Raw genomic sequence first — 19,405 nt, forward strand, 5'->3', positions numbered from 1 at the left:
AGTGAATGAATGAATGAAGAATGAAGAAATGAATAATGTCTCTAATGAAAGTGTATGTTTTATTCAACAGTGACAACTGAACGCCCTGTACAGGTGAAGGTGGTCAAAGTCAAGAAATCTGATAAAGGAGATTTCTACAAAAGGCAGATTGCTTGGGCCCTTCGAGACCTGGCTGTGGTAGATGCCAAGGATGCTATTAAAGTATGTTTTTCTTTTTTTCTTTGACGTGTCTTTCATTTTATAACATAGTATGTTGACTTCTAAGATGATCTAAATTTATTTTGTGACCCAGTGGTTCACCACCTAACCTTGAATTAGTCTACAGTGTATTGTCCAGCCTTCCATTCTCCCACTTCTCAGTCTTAGGCTACTAAAAATAAGTAAATATGTAAGCTTGTTTCATTGTTGGTGGGTTTTTTTGAGCTGCAATTATGTTTGTTCACAAGCTACATAATTAGAGCAAAATAACCTTGACTGTACATTTCTTGTTTAGATTAGGTATACTTAGTATAGAATCCATGAATTAGTATGGATTTTAAGGTGGTTTGTAGTGTGAGTTTTTAAAAAAATCATTGTTTTGGTAAAACCTCATTCAAAATCACATAAAATATAATAAAAGTGAATCTTCCTCAGGTAGCCCTCACAAATTAATGCAGAATCATCAGCTGAGGCAGCTGAGCTGGCCCTGTGAAGCCATGGTTTGAATATTGTGGCTCAAGTGATGGCACTGAGTTACACCCCTTATTCTAAGGACTTTAAAGAATACGATTGTTGTTGTTAAGTCACTAAGTCGTGCCCAACTCTTCTGCGACCCCACGGACTGTAGCCCACCAGGCTCCTCTGTCCATGGGATTTTCCAGGCAACAATACTGAAGTGGGCTGCCATTTCCTTCTCCAGAAAGAATAAAATATAAGATATTAAAGAATAAGATATCACACCTTCTGCTTAAGTCACTCTCAAATTCCAAGAAGGTTGAATAATATGATAATCATGATAAAGGGGCACCTTTATTCCTGACAGTTCAAGGCTTTTCACAGCAGTACCCCTTAAATAAAAAAAAGGAAATCAAGTAGAGCTCTTCAGGTTAAAGCATGTGCCTCCTCCTCCTCAGCCTCTCTAACCCTGCCCTCATCTTCCTTCATAGCCCAGGGGCCCTTCCAGAGCTCTCGGGGGTACTTTGCAGCATATCCTCTATACTGTGGATGGGGCTGTAAGCAAGGCTTATAGTACTGTAACTGCAGGTGCCCTGTGAGTGAGCTCTTCAAGTCTTTACACTGATTCAAAAGGCACAGAGAAGTGAAAATTACCTTTGTAGAGCAGTCTGATAAAATAAAAGTCTGGTTTTAGGCTGACCCTGATTCAGACCTCTGAGGATCTAAAAGCTGTTCAGAATGACAAGCAGTTGAGTCAGGTGCAAACAGAAATTTTTTAAAGAAACAAAAACAAGTTTAGGAGAGTTCTGCATATCTGTAGAGTTGTGATTTCTTTCAAAGTGGAGAGAATGCCTTTTCTGTAAGTATTTTAGGGAAAACTGGGCCTTTGTTGATTTCTACAAAGCACCCAATTTTTAGAAAAATGTGGAATGTGGAAAACGGGGTCTAACAGGTGCTTTGAGTGTGGGTGCATGTGTATGTATTTGAAAAGAACACAAAAATGAGATTTTAAAAAACACTTTGCATTATATAATAATTTCTGTTATTCTGGGAAGGATCAAGAGGAAAGATTTTCTGTTTAAGACAAAATACTTTAAGGCCTTTTTAGAAACTCGCCTTTATTAAAAAGCTTTCTTCTCTTCAGTAGTTTTACATTTCATAAGCCCATTGACTTGTGTAATTCACTAACATTGCTAAATGCTTATTTGAATGCATTCCTCAGCTGACACCTCATTGCTGACTTGCTTAATGGATTTTTTTTCATTTTATGCAAGCACCTTGGTGTGTGTATGCTATATATGGATATAAAACATAAAATTTTTATACATAGTCTAACAGCCATTTAGCATCACACATTGATTTGTGTGAGTGTTGCTGCTGGAGCACTCAGCTTCTTTTATGGCATTATGGGAAATATTCCCAAGGAAGAGATCATTTCCCATCAAGTTTCATGTTGGTTGCCAAGACTGTTAGATTTCTTTATAGATACTAATGCGATTACCTTTTTTTTAAGTGTATTTTACTGAAGTACAGTTGATTTACAATGTTGTGTTAATTTCTGCTGTACAGCAAAGGGATTCAGTTAGACATATATATACATTCTTTTTCATTTTCTTTTCCACTATAGTTAAGCATAGGATATTGACTATAGCTCCCTGTGCATACAGTTGGACCTTGTTTATTCATTCTCTCTCTCTATATATATAGTTTGCATCTGCTAGTCCCAGACTCCCAACATATCCCTCCTCCCCTTTTCCTCCCCCTTGGCAGCCCCAAGTTTGTTCTCTGCGTCTGTGAGTCTGTTTCTCTTTTGCAGATAAGTTCATTTGTGTCATGTTTTATAGTCCATATATAAGTGCTATACGGTATTTGTCCTTCTCTTTCTTCACTTAGTGTGATAATCTCTAGTTGCATCCATTTGTTGTAAATAGCATTATTTCATTCTTTTTATGGCTGAGTAGTATTTCAATCAGAGAAGGCAGTGGCACCCCACTCCAGTACTCTTGCCTGGAAAATCCCACGGACAGAGGAGCCTGGAAGGCTGTAGTCCATGGGGTCACTGAGGGTCGGACACGACTGGGCGACTTCACTTTCACTTTTCACTTTCATGCATTGGAGAAGGAAATGGCAGCCCACTCCAGTGTTCTTGCCTGGAGAATCCCAGGGACGGGGGAGCCTGGTGGGCTGCAGTCTATGGGGTCGCACAGAGTCGGACATGACTGAAGTGACTTAGCAGTGTTTCAGTGTATATATGTACCATATCATCTTTATCCATTCATTTGTTGGTGGACATTTAGGTTGTTTCTATGTCTTGACTATTGAAATAGTGCTGCAGTGAACATTGGGGTGCATGTATCTTTTCATACTATAGTTTTGTCCTATACGTGCCCAGGAATGAGATTGCTAGATCATATAGCAACTCTGTTTTTAGTCTTTTGAGGAACCTCCTTACTGTTTTTCATAGTGACTGCAGCAATTTAATGCAACTACTTTTTCATTATAAATGAAAGTTTTTAATCGCTTGTCATTTTAGTTCTGCTTATTGAGCTATAAATTAATTAATACAACCATCCTAGTGTAATATGTCAAGTCTTAATCCTTAAATTATCTCAGATCTTCATAATAAAAGTCTGGTATCACTTTTCTTCCATGTTTGTGGTCTTTATTTACATTTTATCCCCCTAAACAACACTTTAAACTAATTGAATGTATGATTAGCCTTCTATAGAACATTAAAAACATTTGAGACTATTTTTTAATTCCTTAGATGTAAAGAAAAGTGTACATCTATATGTTTTCATTTTTTATATAGTAATCAAGTAGTTCTGCATTCAAGGGAGAATATCAAGGCATGAAATTATTGCTGTAATTTGACTTAAGAGACATGTAGAGAGCATACTGCAGTTCTCTCACATCAGTTGAACTTCTTTTTCATTAAAATAAGGCCACCAGTATTTTCTACTTTTGAAACACTCTTAATTATTCTGTGTTTTCAGAATTGAAAACAGGAGCAGTCCCTGCTTTCCACCTCATGTATTCTTAGAAACCACACTCGGGTATAGGTTGTATTTTTTCTCATATGTTATAAGGAATTAGTGTCAAATCACAGTTATGAATAACAGCACATTATTAAAGAAAAAGTGTAACTCAAACCCCCAAAGGCAATTTAAAAAGAAAAATCAAAACTCAAGACCACTGTCATCTTACAAAGTAGGAAGCTGAAACACATGCCGTTAAGTAGACATCCTGTACTTTCACGTATAGACCTAACGGATATAGAAGGGAAATTGCCAACTATGTTGTTTTTAATCCAGCTTCTTTTGGGAAGCAAATAAATTTTTGCTATAAATTGAATTTTCTGAACCATTTTCTACAAGTCACTTAGTTGATTTTTAATGGTGATTTTAGCTTTTTGTTTTATTGAAATATAGATATCTATTATGTGTTTTTATTGCAGGAAAATCCTGAATTTGATTTACATTTTGAAAAAATATATAAATGGGTTGCCAGCAGCACTGCTGAAAAGAATGCATTTATTTCATGCATTTGGAAATTGAATCAGCGATATCTTCGGAAGAAAATTGATTTTGTCAATGTCAGCTCACAACTTTTGGAAGGTAAAGTTAAATAAAAGTGTATATGTAAAATAAAATATATCTGTAAGTGAATATATAATTTGGCATTCTTCAAAGTAATTAAAACTCTGAAAGATCTTTTTTAAAAAATAATTTTCCTTATTGCAGAAGTGATGCTTATTTGTTATAGAAAATTGATTCAGTCACTTAATAAACTTAATCCTGAAATATAACTACTGTTAACATTTTGTTAGATGTTCTTCTGGTCTTTTTTTCTATGCATATTTAAATACTTGTTTTTAAATAAATTTATGTTGTTACCTCCCATTCTTTTTCATATAATGTATCGTGAACATTTTCCTTATTAAACATTTACTCAATAGTATTTTTAATGGCACCATAGTATTCCATTGTATTAGATATTTTTTAAGTAGTCACTTTTTAAAAGTTTTCCAGTCTTTGCTTGTTTTAAACAACTCTGAGATGAATATCTTTATAGCTGTATTTTTGTGTAGTGTATTGGTGTAGTATTTAAGAATACAAGTCTGGAGTCAGACTGCCTGGATTCAAATCTTGGTTTTGTCCCTTACTATAGTTTTGTGACCTTGGTTTACTCTTTGTTTCAATTTCTCTTATCTCAGAAACAGAGATAATAGTATCAACTCCATAAGATTATTGTAAGGATTAAATTGCTTAATATATGAACATGATGAGAACAATGCCAAAGCTGTAGTAAGTACTGTTGTATATTAGCGATTATTATTCTTTTATCCAGGGTAAAGTCCTTAGACATGAAGTAAATTAAGGTATTTTAGATCATACATCTTCAGGAATATTACTAGGGATTATTTTCTAAGACAAAAAATCTACTGTTATTGAAAATGTACAATGAGGTTTTTTTTAACTTGAAAATTTCTTTTATAAGGGCACACATGTTGTGAGAAGATGGTTCTGTGTGCCTTGCAGATACAATTTGTTGTATTCCTCATCTCAAAGAAAGTAATTGAAGTGGCAGCAGATGGACAGAGTTGTAGCCCCTCTTTACTAAGGGGAAAAAAAATAAGTAGATTTGTCCTAAGTTGTATATTAGCATTTAAAAATAGAATCTTCTGTTCTGTCAAGTTGAAATATCTGAAATTGCCAATATTCAACCGTTTTGACCTATAAAAATGTCAACTTCAGGTGCTTCAGACTGTTCTTTGGCTTAGCTACTGGCCTCTGTCCTTTCTCCATTTTGTTTTACTTAATTCCTTTGCTGTTCGGCCGCCTGTCTTTCTCTCCTTAAATGTAGTGTTCTTGTCCATCACTTATTAATTAGTGAGCCCGTTACTGGTTTCAGGCTTGATGCTTGGAACTGGCAGGGGCATCTCTCAGGCCCTGTGCTCCTCCCTACAGTGGGGCTGGCCTTGTGTCTGAGGCCTCAGGGCTTCCATCTCGCCAACATTCACCTCCGATGACCATTAAGAAATTTATGGTAATTTTCCATGCCTTGAATATTAGCTTAATGTGCTCTGACTGAAAGTGAAAGTCATTTAGTTGTGTCCAACTCTTTGCAACCCCGTGGACTATACAGTCCAGAATTCTCCAGGCCAGAATACTGAAGTGGTTAGCCGTTCACTTCTCCAGGGGATCTTGCCAACCCAGGGATTGAACCCAGGTCTCCCGCATTGCAGGTAGATTTTTTACTAGCTGAGCCACCAAGGAAGCCCAAGAATACTTAAGTGGGTAGCCTATCCCTTCTCCAGTGGATCTTGCTGACCCAGGAATCAAACTGGGGTCTCTGGCATTGCAGGCAGATTCTTTACCAGCTGAGCTATTTAATTTTTTTTTTTCCAGCATTTCAGGATTGAACATTCTGGTCAGTGAATGATTCATAAGCTTTCTGTTCCGTTTTCAAATATTATATATATTTCAAGATGTTATTTATTGCCTAAAATATATTTTAAACCAGTATATTTTGTTCAGTCAACAATATGGGAAAATACATACCCTACCTGTATTTCTCTCATTGAGGAATAGCACCAAAATCAATAAGAGTATTGCTGTTTTTTGAGAATAAGGTGACTAGCTTTAAAAAAAGAAAAGACATTTAATTTTTTAGAGCCTTAAGCAAAGGTGTAGACATTTTTATAAACATTAACCTAATTGAGATCAATTTTAAGAATACTAAGATCCTTAAGGATCTCATTTTGAAAATCACTTTCTATAAATCAGTAACTATTGCTTTGATTTAATGGAGTTTATATAGTAGCTTTATTAATAATTATAAACTAGTTTAATGTCTTACTGGACTTTAAAATCATGGCCACTAATTGGTTTTTTTTTTTTAAGTCTCTAAGCTTTGGGTTATGTTAGAAAACAAATGCGAAATTATCACCATTTCCTTTTAAGAGCTAAATAATCATTCAAGTAAGACTGTTCATTGTAGTAACAGCTTTAGTGGTTTTCGTTGGTGACAACTGAATGTTCATGCTAGTAACTGGGGCTTCTTGGTAGAATAATATTTTTAAAACAGAGCTTTGTTAACAGGTTAAGTCAGAAAATTTTGTTTGGCCTTTTCTTTTTCATTCTTACAGCCTGATTTTTTTTTTTTTTTTAATCTTTGACTTGAATTCTTAAAAGCCAACTTGAACTGATATCTTGTGTGTGTTTTAAATTGGTTCCATCTTGTCCTTTCTAACAATTTTTATGACTAATCCATTGTGAGGGAGTGTCTGGGTAAAAGTTTTGGGTCTTGAGTGAAAATAACTAGACTAAATGCATGAGTCACAACTGACCTAAAAATAATCCCCAGGAAGTAATCTGTTTTCCAGTTTTCTCCTCCAAGGTCTCAGCAGTACTGTATGTTACTAAGAGAAAATAGAAAGATAAATGTATTTTTAGTCACTGTCAGAAAATGAATAAGAAAAATGAACTCTGGAAATTTAGCTTCTTATGAATATTTCCAGTTGGTAGTTGTATTTGCCATTGTCTTTTAAGCTTTAATTTAGCATGAAGTTCAAATGAGATGTGGGTAGTGTTTTTAATATTTAAACCTGTGTACATTTCTACCCAGCTAATATTCTTTGCTTACTTTCCTCTGCTTTTTTCATACCTTTTACTCTCCAGAACTGCCTAAAGTTACAGAAGGTGCGTAACACCTTTTCTTCTTATTCTGTTCCATATATTATATTCCATAATATTTTATTACTTGCCATTGTTCTTTACTATTGGTTGCATATTTTATGAAATTGTGTGCAGGGAAAGATGTATTACAACAAAATCCATATGGTAATAAAAATTAATGATAGTATTCATTATTGACTTCCAAAGAACTTTATGGAAGAGAAAATACTTCTGAAATAATTACGATCATTTAAAATATTTATTTATTTAAAATATTTACTTGTGTAAGGAGTGTATAGAATGATTTGGGCGTTCCCTGCCCCTAGTGGCTAAAAGGCTGCACACAGGACACTAACATTTCCAGAGGGACTGTTTCGAAGGGCCAGGAGCTTGGTGATGCTATCTAAGGAGCTTATATTTGTGTACTGCAATCTGTAATTGCCTGTACCAAAAGTTTCAGCCCCTCCTTTTTTTTCTGGTACGTTATCTAAACCTGCCTAATTAACATTCTTAAGAGTAAATCATTTTTACTTTGAATTAGGTGTATTTTGTTCAAGGACAAGTTAACATATGTCAAGTCATGCTGAATGAAGATTCTCATTTTCATACAAAATAATGAATATTTAAAACACTTGGAATTTGTGTTTTAAATGGTGTCCCATGAATTATTGAAAATCAGTAACTTTGTTTCGAGGTTTATTTAAGGGTAAAATTATTTTTTTCATTTTATGTCTCTTAACCTCAAGATTTATATAAAATTCCGTATGCTGAGTGTTCTTTCCAGAAAGTGAACTGAGACATTTATGTAGAAAACATCTCAGTTCTGACCTCATGGTCTTTTGTTTTGAAGCAGGAAGACAGTTGAAATTTTTGTAGTCTTACATGGCCATGTTGTTGTTCTTACTATAGAGATATTGAGAAAGTTTCTATTAGCTGATCCTTAGAAATTTTATAAATGCATGTGAAAATTTTTTAAAGAAAGAAATGGAAAGTTCAGTTAATATTTTCATTGCCCAAAATAAATTATGAATTGTAGATACATTTTTAAAATTTCAATTGAAAGTTATTTGGAGGAAAACACAAAACATAACAAAGACAAAAAGAACAAAAATAACGGAAGAAGATGTTACCTGGGAAAAAAAGGAAAGCAAATTGTTTCTCATGTGTCCTGAATTCATAAGCATTATTGTATTAGAGCAACAGTTACCTCAGGTAGGAAAAAAAAAAGCTAGGTTTGTGCATGTGTTTCGTTTCTGGTTTTATATTTGTTTTATAGTTTAATTATGTTTTGGGAAAGTGTGACTAAGGCCTGTTTTAACACAAGTCAATAAATTAGACTGCATGCTTTTGTTATACTAGACATTATGTTAACGTAAGCAGTTCTTCATAAAAATAAGTCTTTTTTTCATATACTTTGAATCATTTTTTTCCTATTTTTCAGCCACTAAATGTGACCTGTGCTTATAACTGACCTTATGTTGAAGTACAATGCTGTTACCCTTCCTAGTTTTTTACTACTTTATTTTTAATTTTTACCCTCTTTTAAGAATCTGTTCCAAGTGGAGAAAATCAGAGTGTGACAGGAGGTGATGAAGAGGCAGTCGATGAATACCAAGAGTTAAATGCAAGAGAAGAGCAGGATATTGAAATAATGATGGAAGGCTGTGAATATGCAATTTCCAATGCCGAGGCCTTTGCAGAAAGGTTGTCCAGAGAGCTGCAGGTGCTAGATGGGGTAAGCCTCTGTTGTAACGTGTGACTAGTGATGTGTGGTGAACTGAGGAGACTGGTGATGTTCATATTCTACGGCCTCTGCGCTTAAGCCTGGATAGTGTGATTACTGCTGTCTTTCCCTAGAAGCGCATTACCAGCTGCCCTCCCTCCATCTTTCATTGTTCTTGTTCCAAAGACAGAACCATTTCTATTAGGCCAGTGAAGGCAGTTGGCTGAGGTTCTGAATTTGGGGAGGTTCTTGATATGAAGTGATGGAAATAGAAAGTAGCCAACCTGAAACCACCCTGGGGGTTGAATCCCCTGCCTCTGAAACACTTCAGAATAGTTCAGGACAAGAGAAAAGCATTTTTGTGGTTTTGGGGGAAAAAATAGGTAAAAGTTAGAGAGAGAGAGAGTGAGCTGAAAGAAGTGAATCCTTTACCCAAAGAGAGCAAAATAGTGTAGTGAAAACAGGAGAACCAGGGCAAGAGGATGTTTGACTCCTCTGAACTACTTTGGAATAGATCCTGTTCATTTGTATGCAGGTATATGAGCTTGTATCTAAATGTACATCTTTAGGAAGTAAAAAGCTACAAGTGGCACCTCTCGTGAGAAAAATCTAAAATGAGAATGTTTTGGTGGGGGGTGGAGTGTGGTTTTGTTAGGCAAAGTATGCATTTAAGAAGAACTCTCAGAAAATAAGAAATGTTTTAAAGACTTTAAAGAGTGTTGGCATTTTATACAAGAAAGGTACAGAAGTTGTAAGGTTGAACTGAGGTCCAGAGATTACAATAGTCCAAGCTTACAAATTTGTAAAACTCTCAGGAAGTAAAGCCTAGAAGAGACTTCAAGATGTTGAAGTGAAAATTGTCCTGAATCAGTTCAAGTTCCAGCTCTGCTGCTTAAGATGTCAGTGGGTCTGAGCTCTGCTGCCTTTACAGTTGGGCTGCACCTACAAGTGAGTTATTATGAATAGTATATAAAATAACATGTGACATTTTAGCATCACTCATACAATGACATTATTTTAATTCTTTATCCAAATTTTTTCCCCATATCATGTTATATGCCTTCTTAATGTGGCTTTGTGGTTTGTGTTTTCTAGTTAATGTTGCATCTGTGTTCCAAGTCATCATATTACTTTGCAGTTTAATTTTGGATTTGAAAGCTTCCATATTTCAGGGAATTCAGAATCAATAGTCAGAATCTTTAGAAAATATTAATAAGGGGTTGGTGGTTTGTTGCTGCTTTGGGGAAAGAAAGTAGTTGCAAATGAAAGAGAAAAGAAAGAATACTGTAAAAGGAGCTATCTTATGGCAATAGGCTCTTCCACATCCTATTAGTACAAATCATGCTACAGTTATAAATTAGTTCTATGTATCCATTAAAGACTGGCATGCTTCTGCTACCCTCTTAACTAAGGTAGTAAGACAGATGATTATTATGCTTTTGTTTACCCACTCCAGTGTTCTTGCCTGGAGAATCCCAGGGACGCGAGCCTGGTGGGCTGCTGTCTATGGGGTCGCACAGCGTCGGACACGACTGAAGCGACTTAGCAGCAGCAGCAGCAGCATGCTTTTGTTTAGGGTTTTACGTAAATAGTGCAGATTATAGAAAATGTTTATAGTTGATAGAGCTAAAAGAAGTGTCAGAGATGGTATAACCTAATGCCAGTTAGTTTACAGAAATGAGAGTACACCATTACTGATGATACATCATGGGGCATACCCTAAATAGGCAGTATTGAGGTCTGGTCCCTAACCTCCATATAAGGGAAAGTGTGCTTCCCTGAAATACTGTGTACAAAAGTGGAATGCAAACACAAAGTAGCAAAGTAAAGTAGAGGTGTAGGTGTGTATGTCAACCTTTGTTGCTGCTGCTGCTAAGTCACTCTGCTGTCAAAGAGATTAATGGATATTTCATTTAAAGCATATAAAGTATTACTTCTCTTTTTAACTTTGTAGGCCAACATCCAGTCAATCATGGCCTCCGAAAAGCAAGTCAACATCTTAATGAAGTTACTGGATGAGGCTCTCAAGGAGGTGGATCAGATTGAATTGAAACTGAGCAGTTATGAGGAAATGCTCCAAAGTGTAAAAGAACAAATGGATCAGATCTCGGAAAGCAACCACCTAATTCATCTTAGTAACACTAATAATGTAAAACTCCTATCTGAGATAGAGTTCCTTGTGGTAAGCATGATTATAAACTATTAACAACAATTTAAAAAAAAAAACAACTAATGATCTCTAAAGCCCATTTGTAAATATTTTCTAATTTCCTTAGGAGAGCAAGATTTAAGAATACTGAAGTTTCAAAGACCCAGTAATAGGATTGAGTAGCATCTTACCTGTAAACTTCCTAAGAGTAAACAGACAAATGGTGTGTTTATTTACATTCCAGAACCACATGGACCTGGCCAAAGGTCATATAAAGGCACTTCAGGAAGGAGATCTTTCTTCTTCCAGGGGCATTGAGGCCTGCACCAACGCCGCAGATGCCCTACTGCAGTGCATGAATGTGGCTCTTCGACCAGGTATGACCATAAAATCTGCCCAAGAACCTGGAACTAAGCTTCTGCCTTAGTGTAAAGCTGTTGACAAGAAGTCCACAAGGCAAGTGGTTTAGGGTTAGATTGTTAGCTATTGAAACAAGTTTCACTTACTATCAAACATAATTTATATTGGCATGAAGAACTTTTTAGTTTCAGTACCTTCTGATTGACCATCAGTGACTAAGTTAACACCAGGATTTTTCTTCAGTGCTGTTCACAGGACCTAGGACAAGGTAGATGCCATAAGGCTTTGCTAGACCAGCAGTTCCTAAACTTGAGCTTGCATCAGGATCACCTAGAGGGCTTTTTAAAACACAAATTGCCAGGTGCCACCACAGAATCAGTAGGTCTGGTCTGAGGCCTTAGAATCTATGTTTCTGACCGTTCCCAAGTGATACTGAGGCAAGACCACAGTGTGAGGATCGCTGAGTTATACTGTTTTTCCCCCTTACCTTTCTTTTATAAACACATGAATAAACCAGTAAAACTTTGAGTTCTTCAAAACTGAAATATGGCTTCTGTTATAAATGTACTCATTAGACATCCAGGAGCTCTTTAACCCATTAAATAAGTTGTTACAATTTCAGGCCATGACATGCTTCTGGCAGTTGAACAGCAGCAGCAGCGTTTCAGTGATTTGCGAGAGAATTTTGCCCGGAGACTGGCCAGTCACCTCAACAATGTTTTTGTTCAACAGGTAATTTTATTTTATTATATTACTGTCATATTCCTGTAGCTTAAAATGAAATTGTCACAGAAAAAATTTTAATGTATTTAATTGGGAGCACAGTATGTTCCTTTATATATTTATTTGATTTTAATATTTTTAGGTATATATGTATTTGCTCATAGATGTATTTGGGGCTTCAGTGGTCTCCTATGAAGACAGTTCCTTTTAGCTAAAATTCCCTAAGTTTTAAATAATTATGCTTACATATTACATATACCCCATTTAGACAATCTTGTTTACAAAAATAAGTCCAAACTTGTTACATGTTTAATGTTTGGCCTGTTTTATTTTTCAATATTTTCAAGTGAGAACAGGGACTTGATTCCATGTTTTAAGTGTTTCATTGGCTCCATGTACTTATACATATGAGAAAAATGACTAACTCAATTATAAATTCTAGTTGATTTAATCGTATATAAAACCTTTGTCTCTATTTTTATGTGGAAAGGGTGTTATAATTAAGGTTGTGGCAATGCTATAAATGTTACTATTAAGTATACCTTAGAGGGATTTGAATAGAAGGTGTTTTATTTAATAAATAATAAGTTAGACAATATTTATCAAATAAGGTGTAATAAATTAGATTTTGTGTATTTATCATCTCTTTAATAGGGATTTGGGGCAAAAAAAAAAAGTTGAGTGAAATTTTGTTCATCAGAAATTCTGTCTGAAATTCTAGGTTCTTATTTGTTTTCACTTTGTAGTATTCTGAAACAATTGTGTTTATTTTATCTCTGACTAGTTTACTCAGGCCCTCCTTCAGCTCTATAACAGGTCCTACTTTCTTTCGGTGCCTGTGAGTACATCAACTTTGGCTCCAGCTTCTCTGATTCTTTTTTTTTTTCCTGTAAAGTTTACTAAGCTTAATAGCAGCAGAATCTTTATAGTTATAATTTACTGATTTAAGCTACCTGTTAACCATATTTGTGGCAGTTTTTTTAATGTCCCATAACAGAAAGTTTATTTAGATCCAAAAGGCATTTAATCTCATTCTGCTTGCCTTTCTTTCTGTCGTTCTTTCATTCACTCACTCATTCCTTTATTTGAAAGTCATTTGCCCAGTGATTAAAGATGCATTCCAGACATTTCACTGGAACAGATGAGAGGCTGATTCTTTCTCTAGTTGCTCACGGTCTAGAGAAGGGACACAAACAGACTGAGGGAGGGTATATGTTATGGTGGTACCATGGGAGCATAAAGGAAGATCAGCTAACTAAGCATGCAAGGGGGAAACGGGAAGACTCTCTTAACATTCCACTTGACTTAAAAAGCATGAGGAAAAAAGTAAACCTAGGAATCACATAGGAAATACTAACGCACATTTTTCTTACACTATTATTTCAATAATATCTATTTCTACACAACTCCCTAGTTTTTAAAAATAATCCTGTTGGCAGGGGTGTAGTCCACATTTGTAGATGGTACTGAAAATACCAGTCAGCAGGTGATAATCTTTTCTCCACCCTTAATTATTATAACATGCTATTATTTGTGATTTTGCTTCCTTGCCTTATAAACTAATGGCTTTGTTTAAAATGAATGCTTCCTAGTTCTGAAAATCTAATATGCATTGTTACACGTGAGTAATGCATGTTAAAAACCAGAATGTTGTAACAACCTGGAATGTGCTGAAGAAGATGAAAGATGATGTCCCAAGTACAGAAAAGAGATTTTCTTTGTGTTAAATTTAATGCTTTGTGTCACCTAGCAAAGAGTTGGGAAACAGGGGTATTTCTATTCCTGGTTGTGGGGCACACTGTCTGGGAAGATTTGATTACCTCATTGTGTCACATGTCTTTGTCTGTCATCAAATTTTGATTGTGTGTCTGACTTGTGTGGCACATTGTGTGACAGTACTCACTGTCCTCCATATGTAAGAATAAGAAATGGCTCCTACCCTCAAGATGCTTGTGTGGATGTGTTAAAAGGAAGGTACTTAAAACTCTACAGCAGTGTGTACGGGATACCTTGGAGACACCACAGTAAAGTGAATATGTCAGTAAAGCAAGTCACCAAAATTTGTTGGTTTCCCAGTGCATAGAAGAGTTATGTTTACACAGTATTGTAGCCTGTTGTGTGCAATATCATTATGTCTAACAAAAGAATGTACACACTTATTTAAAAAATACTTTATACTAAATTTGCTAACCACCATCTGAGCCTACCATCTGTCATAATCTTTTTGCTGGTGTAGGGTCTTTCCTCAATGTTGATGGTGCTGGGGGACCAAGGGAGTGATTACTGAAGATTGGGGTGGCTATGGCAATTTTTAAAAATAAGACAACAGTGAAGTTTGCTGTAATGATCAACTTTTCCTTTCTCAGACAGTTTCTCTGTAGTATGCAATGCTGTTTGATAGCATTTTACCCACAGTAGAACTTCTTTCAGAATTGGCGTCAGTCTTCTCAAATCCTGCCACTTGCTTTATCAACTAAGTTTATATATTAATTATAGACTAAATCCTTTGTTGTCATTTCAGTAGCCTTCACAGCATCTTCACCAGTAGATTCTGTTTCAAGAGACCAGTTTCTTTGTTCATCCGTAAGAAGCTACTTCTCATCCATTAAAAAATCTGTTAAATGAGATTATAACAGTTCAGTCACATCTTTAGATTCCACTTCTAATTGGAGTCTCCAATTAGAGAACTCCACTGGTTCTCCTGCTTTCTACCACATCTATAGTTACTTCCTGTACTGAAGTCTTAAACCTCAAAGTCATTCATGACGGTTGGAATCAGCTTCTTCCAAAACTCCTGTTAATGTTCGTATTTTGACCTCTTCTCATGAATCACAGTGTTCTTAATGGCATCTAGAATGGCCAGTCCTTTTCAAAAGATTTTCAGTTATCGTTACTAATTTATTTATCTATAATAAGAAATTTTAAACAATGTCTTAATTTTTAAAGTATATAAAGAGTCAAATTCTTAGCACAATTGAGTTCTAGATATGATAGTTATCTATATTATTGATTGAATTAAGCAATTTATGTATTTGATTTTCCTCCTTCCTATATATATTTTGGAACCAGTTTCTCTAAAATCTTTCTGTTAACACTAACAATATTTAATATATCGTAATAGTCTGAAGGTAATGATGTTCTTTATATCAGTGAATTTTCAGATGATGGTGATCTGAAAATGCTACTTGAAGTAGAAAGCTTCGAATAATAATATATGTAAAAGAGCTTTGTTAAACTGTAAAATTCTTTATAAATGTTGATTCTTCCATTTTGCAGAAGAGGTGAAGGTTTTTAATTGAAGAGCTTTCCTGACATTAAATTAAATAATATAACTTAACATGCAGTGACCTGAGTAAACAACTATTGAAGAACATAAACCATGATTTTGAGTCTTGAATCATTGAAAAAGTTAATGAGGAAGAGTGGGATAATGGAAATATATCTAATATTATTATTAATAAGGGCAGAATATTTGAAAAACATTTATCAGCAATAATAAGTTTGTCAAATATTCCTTCCTTTTAGTCAGTGTAACTTAGTTAAGACACAATTTGGAGACATTAGCAGACTTAAAACTAATCTCTATCTGTGTACAGTATCTGATATCTGTGATTCAGTGGAATCTCAGTCATCCTGATGTGGCAAACATTTCTGAAATGTAATGTTTGTATTGACCTTCAGCAATTTTTGAGTCTGGTTAAAATGATTTTGTTTGGCATGTTTTTAAAAGAAAACAAGTGAGACTCACGTGACTAAAGTTCAGATTCTAGCCTTCCTCCTGTGTGACCTGTGTAAATCACTTAACCCTTTGAATTTCAGTTTGTTCTATTGGATAAACTGATCTACTGGATCCGTATATTCTAAAACAAAGTCAGGATGCATCGTCTGTCTCAGGCTGTTTGAAAACTTACTAATTTATATAAGTCATGTCAAGGATTAAAAACAAAATTAAATAGTTGCTTGTTTAGCAAATTAATGGAAAAATTAAAATTACATTATTATTAGGGATTATCCTGGAAAGGGCTTCCCAGGTGGCTCAGTGATAAAGAATCCACCTGCAGTGCAGAAGACATAGGTTCAGTCCCTGGGTGGGGAAGATCCCCTGGAGGAGGAAATGGCAACCTACACCAGTATTCTTGCTGAGAAATCCCATGGACAGAGGAGCCTGGCAGGCTTACAGTTTATAGGGTTCTCAAAGAATAGGACATGACCCAGCAACTGAGCACCAAGCGCTATCCTGGAAGGCCCAGGAAACAGTCATCTGTAGTCCTTCCTAGTTCTGAAATTCTGTATCCTGTGTATTTTCATCTGCTGTTTTAAATATTGTAGACTCTAATGGAAATATCATAGATGTAGACAATTTGTTCTGAATGACTTCCCCTGTTTGGTGTGTGTTTCTTAGTAACAGTTTATATCATGGTATTTATTTGCTTAGTAAATTGTAAAATGATAGGGGAGAGGTAAACTTGATTAAAACATTCATTCTCAGCTAAATTAAAAGATAAAATGAGTCGATTTATCAGAGAGTCATTCTTGTGTGTTTATGACTGTTTTATGGTGGTGGTGTTCAGTTTGTATACACACATGATAAAGACAAGTAAGTACTCAGTTCTTATATTTCTACGTTGTTTTTGCTTGGCCATGCTTGATCATTATTAAGGATGTTTAGTTACAACAATGTTTCTTTATACTGTCAGTGATATTTATGTACTTATTTATTCACTCTAGGGTCATGATCAGAGTTCAACTCTTGCTCAGCACTCTGTTGAACTGACTTTACCTAATCATCATCCATTTCATAGAGACTTACTGCGATATGCCAAGCTGATGGAGTGGCTAAAGAGTACCGATTATCGAAAATATGAGGGACTAACAAAGGTATGGATTTGACGTCAGTTACTCACTGAGTATAGAGCATTATCTTTTAGAATCGAGAGGTCGTGTGTTCAGTTCCGCAAGTGACATGAAACACTGTTGTATATTCTTAGACAAGCAGCAAGTAGTTGAATTTCTGAGCGCTCATTAGCTAGGGAGAACATTTATTTTATTTACTTGAATGGAGAATAGCTATATTTTGAACTTCAGTATAGTATTAGGCCATACTGCAGCTTGAAGCATCATTCAGTTTAAATAATTATTTCCTGAGTTTCTTTATGTGCAATATAAAAACTAGAGAGTATGAAGATATTTTCAGTGAGGCATTTGCTTTCTAAGAATCTGTAATCTATTCTTTTAAGCACGTGCAGTATGCCTCTTTATTAAACAAACACTCCACTGTTCCAGGCACATAGAAACATAGGTATTTCTGTTCCTGACTGTGGAACACACTAGCTGGAAAAATTGGATTATCATATTATGGTACATCTCTTTGTCAGTCACCAGATTTTCACTGTGTGCCTCTTTTGTACTCACTGTAATCCATATGTAAGAATAAGAAGTGGCTCCCACATATGCTCCTACTTCCAGAGAGCATCAGGTCTGCCAGGGAAGAACAATTATACTTAAAACAGCTGGCCATAGTTAAGTGCTAAACTGGAAATGAGTTTAAATGTATGGCAGTTTAGAGAAAGGAAATTCATGACCTGAAGCCACAGGAGAAAACTTCATAGAAAACATTGGATTTGACCCTTTTCCCAGGACTTTAAGAAGGCCAGGCTGACTGAAGCTGAAATTCCATATTCTAGAAGAATGAGAAGTTAGGTTAAAAAATCTGAGCTGTGAGTCCTAACAGCATTCTTCACACATAGGAAAAGACTTGATAGGGGAAACTAATTAAGAACCTAATATAATAATGAACTGAAATGAAATCTTGAATGAGGAAGATGATAATAGGAATAGAGATTATAAATCACAAGAGAGAATCCAAAAACAAGGGACAGGATGGTGCCAGACTTGTTAGACGTAGAGGTTAGAACAGTGATAAATACCACTTGGGCTTCCCAGGTGGCGCAATGATTAAAAAAAATCCACCTGTCAATGTAGGAGATGCAGGTTTGATCCCTGGGTTGGAAAGATCCCCTGGAGAAGGAAATGGCAACCGACTCCAGTATTCTTGCCTGGAGAATCCCATGGACGGAGGAGCCTGGTGGCCACAGTCCACTGGGTCACAAAGAGTTGGACATGACTGAGTGACTGAGCACACACGTACACACAGATGTCTGCAGTTGGACAAGAGAAGAGTCATTCATACATTCACTTAGCAAATGAATTGAGCATCTCTTGTGTGCTAACACTGTTGTATGCGCTAAAGATAACAGCACTGAAGAAAACAGGCGAATGCTTGACTGTTGAGAGTACGTATTGTAGTGGAGAAGGGCCAACACAAAAGTCAGTTTTGTAGTCTGCTGGAAGGTACTGCTGAGAGCTCTAGAGAAAATAAAGCAGGGAATGCTGGGACATCAGAAAGGTTGCAGTTTCAAAAAGGATGGTCAGAGAAGGCAACATTTGAGGACAAATTTTAAAGGTAAGCAGGGGTGAGCAGTGGGAATTTCCGAGGAAAGCTTTCCCAGCACAGCACAAGTGCCCCAAGGCAAGAGCAACCTGGAGCACTGGAGGAGCAACCAGGAGGCCGTTGTGGAGGGAGCACAGTGAGCCAAGTTCAGGATTAGAAGGGCGGGCGTGAGAGGTGAGGTGGGCAGGGCAGATCTGGAAGGCACTGTGCACCATTGTTAAGAATTTGGTTTTTACTTTCAGAGAGATGAGGGGGGGAGGGTGTTGATGGGCTTTGAGTAGCAGAATGACATGATCTCACTCATTTATATAAATGGCCATTGTAGCAAGAACCCATGGGTTCAGTACTCTACTGTTGTGTTGTATTCTGATTTGTTTTGAGTCAGCAGAATTCTGATTTGGAGATAGCTTACAGAATAATATTTGTGTGAGTGGAATCTTTGCCTTCTGAAGTTTTAAGGATTAATACTGTATTTTGAATAATTAAATATTGTTACATCTTAAGAGTTTTGTGCCAACAAGCGCTTTGTCCCCTAGTGAATATTCAAATGAGTAAAATAATCAATAAGCTTTTTGCCTGATTGTGTTCTCAGTGAATATTATTGCCCTATCTTTATATATGTATGTATCATTCATGAATGTAATATAAAGTGAAGAAGCAAGACA

The 19,405-nt window shown here is 35.8% G+C and overlaps 1 protein-coding gene across 8 annotated transcripts in view; it reads left to right on the forward strand.

Moving 5' to 3' along the window:
• Positions 1-19,405, forward strand: part of EXOC1 (exocyst complex component 1) — a 53,292-nt gene that overhangs the window by 8,939 nt on the left and 24,948 nt on the right. For 3 of the 8 annotated variants that reach the window (XM_070791458.1, XM_070791457.1, XM_070791460.1), the window contains exons 3-11: positions 71-201; positions 4,112-4,271; positions 7,338-7,358; positions 8,882-9,069; positions 11,012-11,239; positions 11,451-11,583; positions 12,189-12,298; positions 13,074-13,127; positions 17,018-17,167. In XM_070791458.1, the coding sequence (XP_070647559.1) occupies positions 71-201; positions 4,112-4,271; positions 7,338-7,358; positions 8,882-9,069; positions 11,012-11,239; positions 11,451-11,583; positions 12,189-12,298; positions 13,074-13,127; positions 17,018-17,167 (1,175 nt within the window). The remainder of the gene's footprint in view (positions 1-70; positions 202-4,111; positions 4,272-7,337; positions 7,359-8,881; positions 9,070-11,011; positions 11,240-11,450; positions 11,584-12,188; positions 12,299-13,073; positions 13,128-17,017; positions 17,168-19,405) is intronic. The other 5 variants (XM_070791461.1, XM_070791463.1, XM_070791462.1 and 2 more) reach the window with 3 other exon arrangements.

Source organism: Bos indicus, chromosome 6 (genome assembly GCF_029378745.1).
Source record: "Bos indicus isolate NIAB-ARS_2022 breed Sahiwal x Tharparkar chromosome 6, NIAB-ARS_B.indTharparkar_mat_pri_1.0, whole genome shotgun sequence".
Classification (NCBI taxonomy): Eukaryota; Metazoa; Chordata; class Mammalia; order Artiodactyla; family Bovidae; genus Bos; species Bos indicus.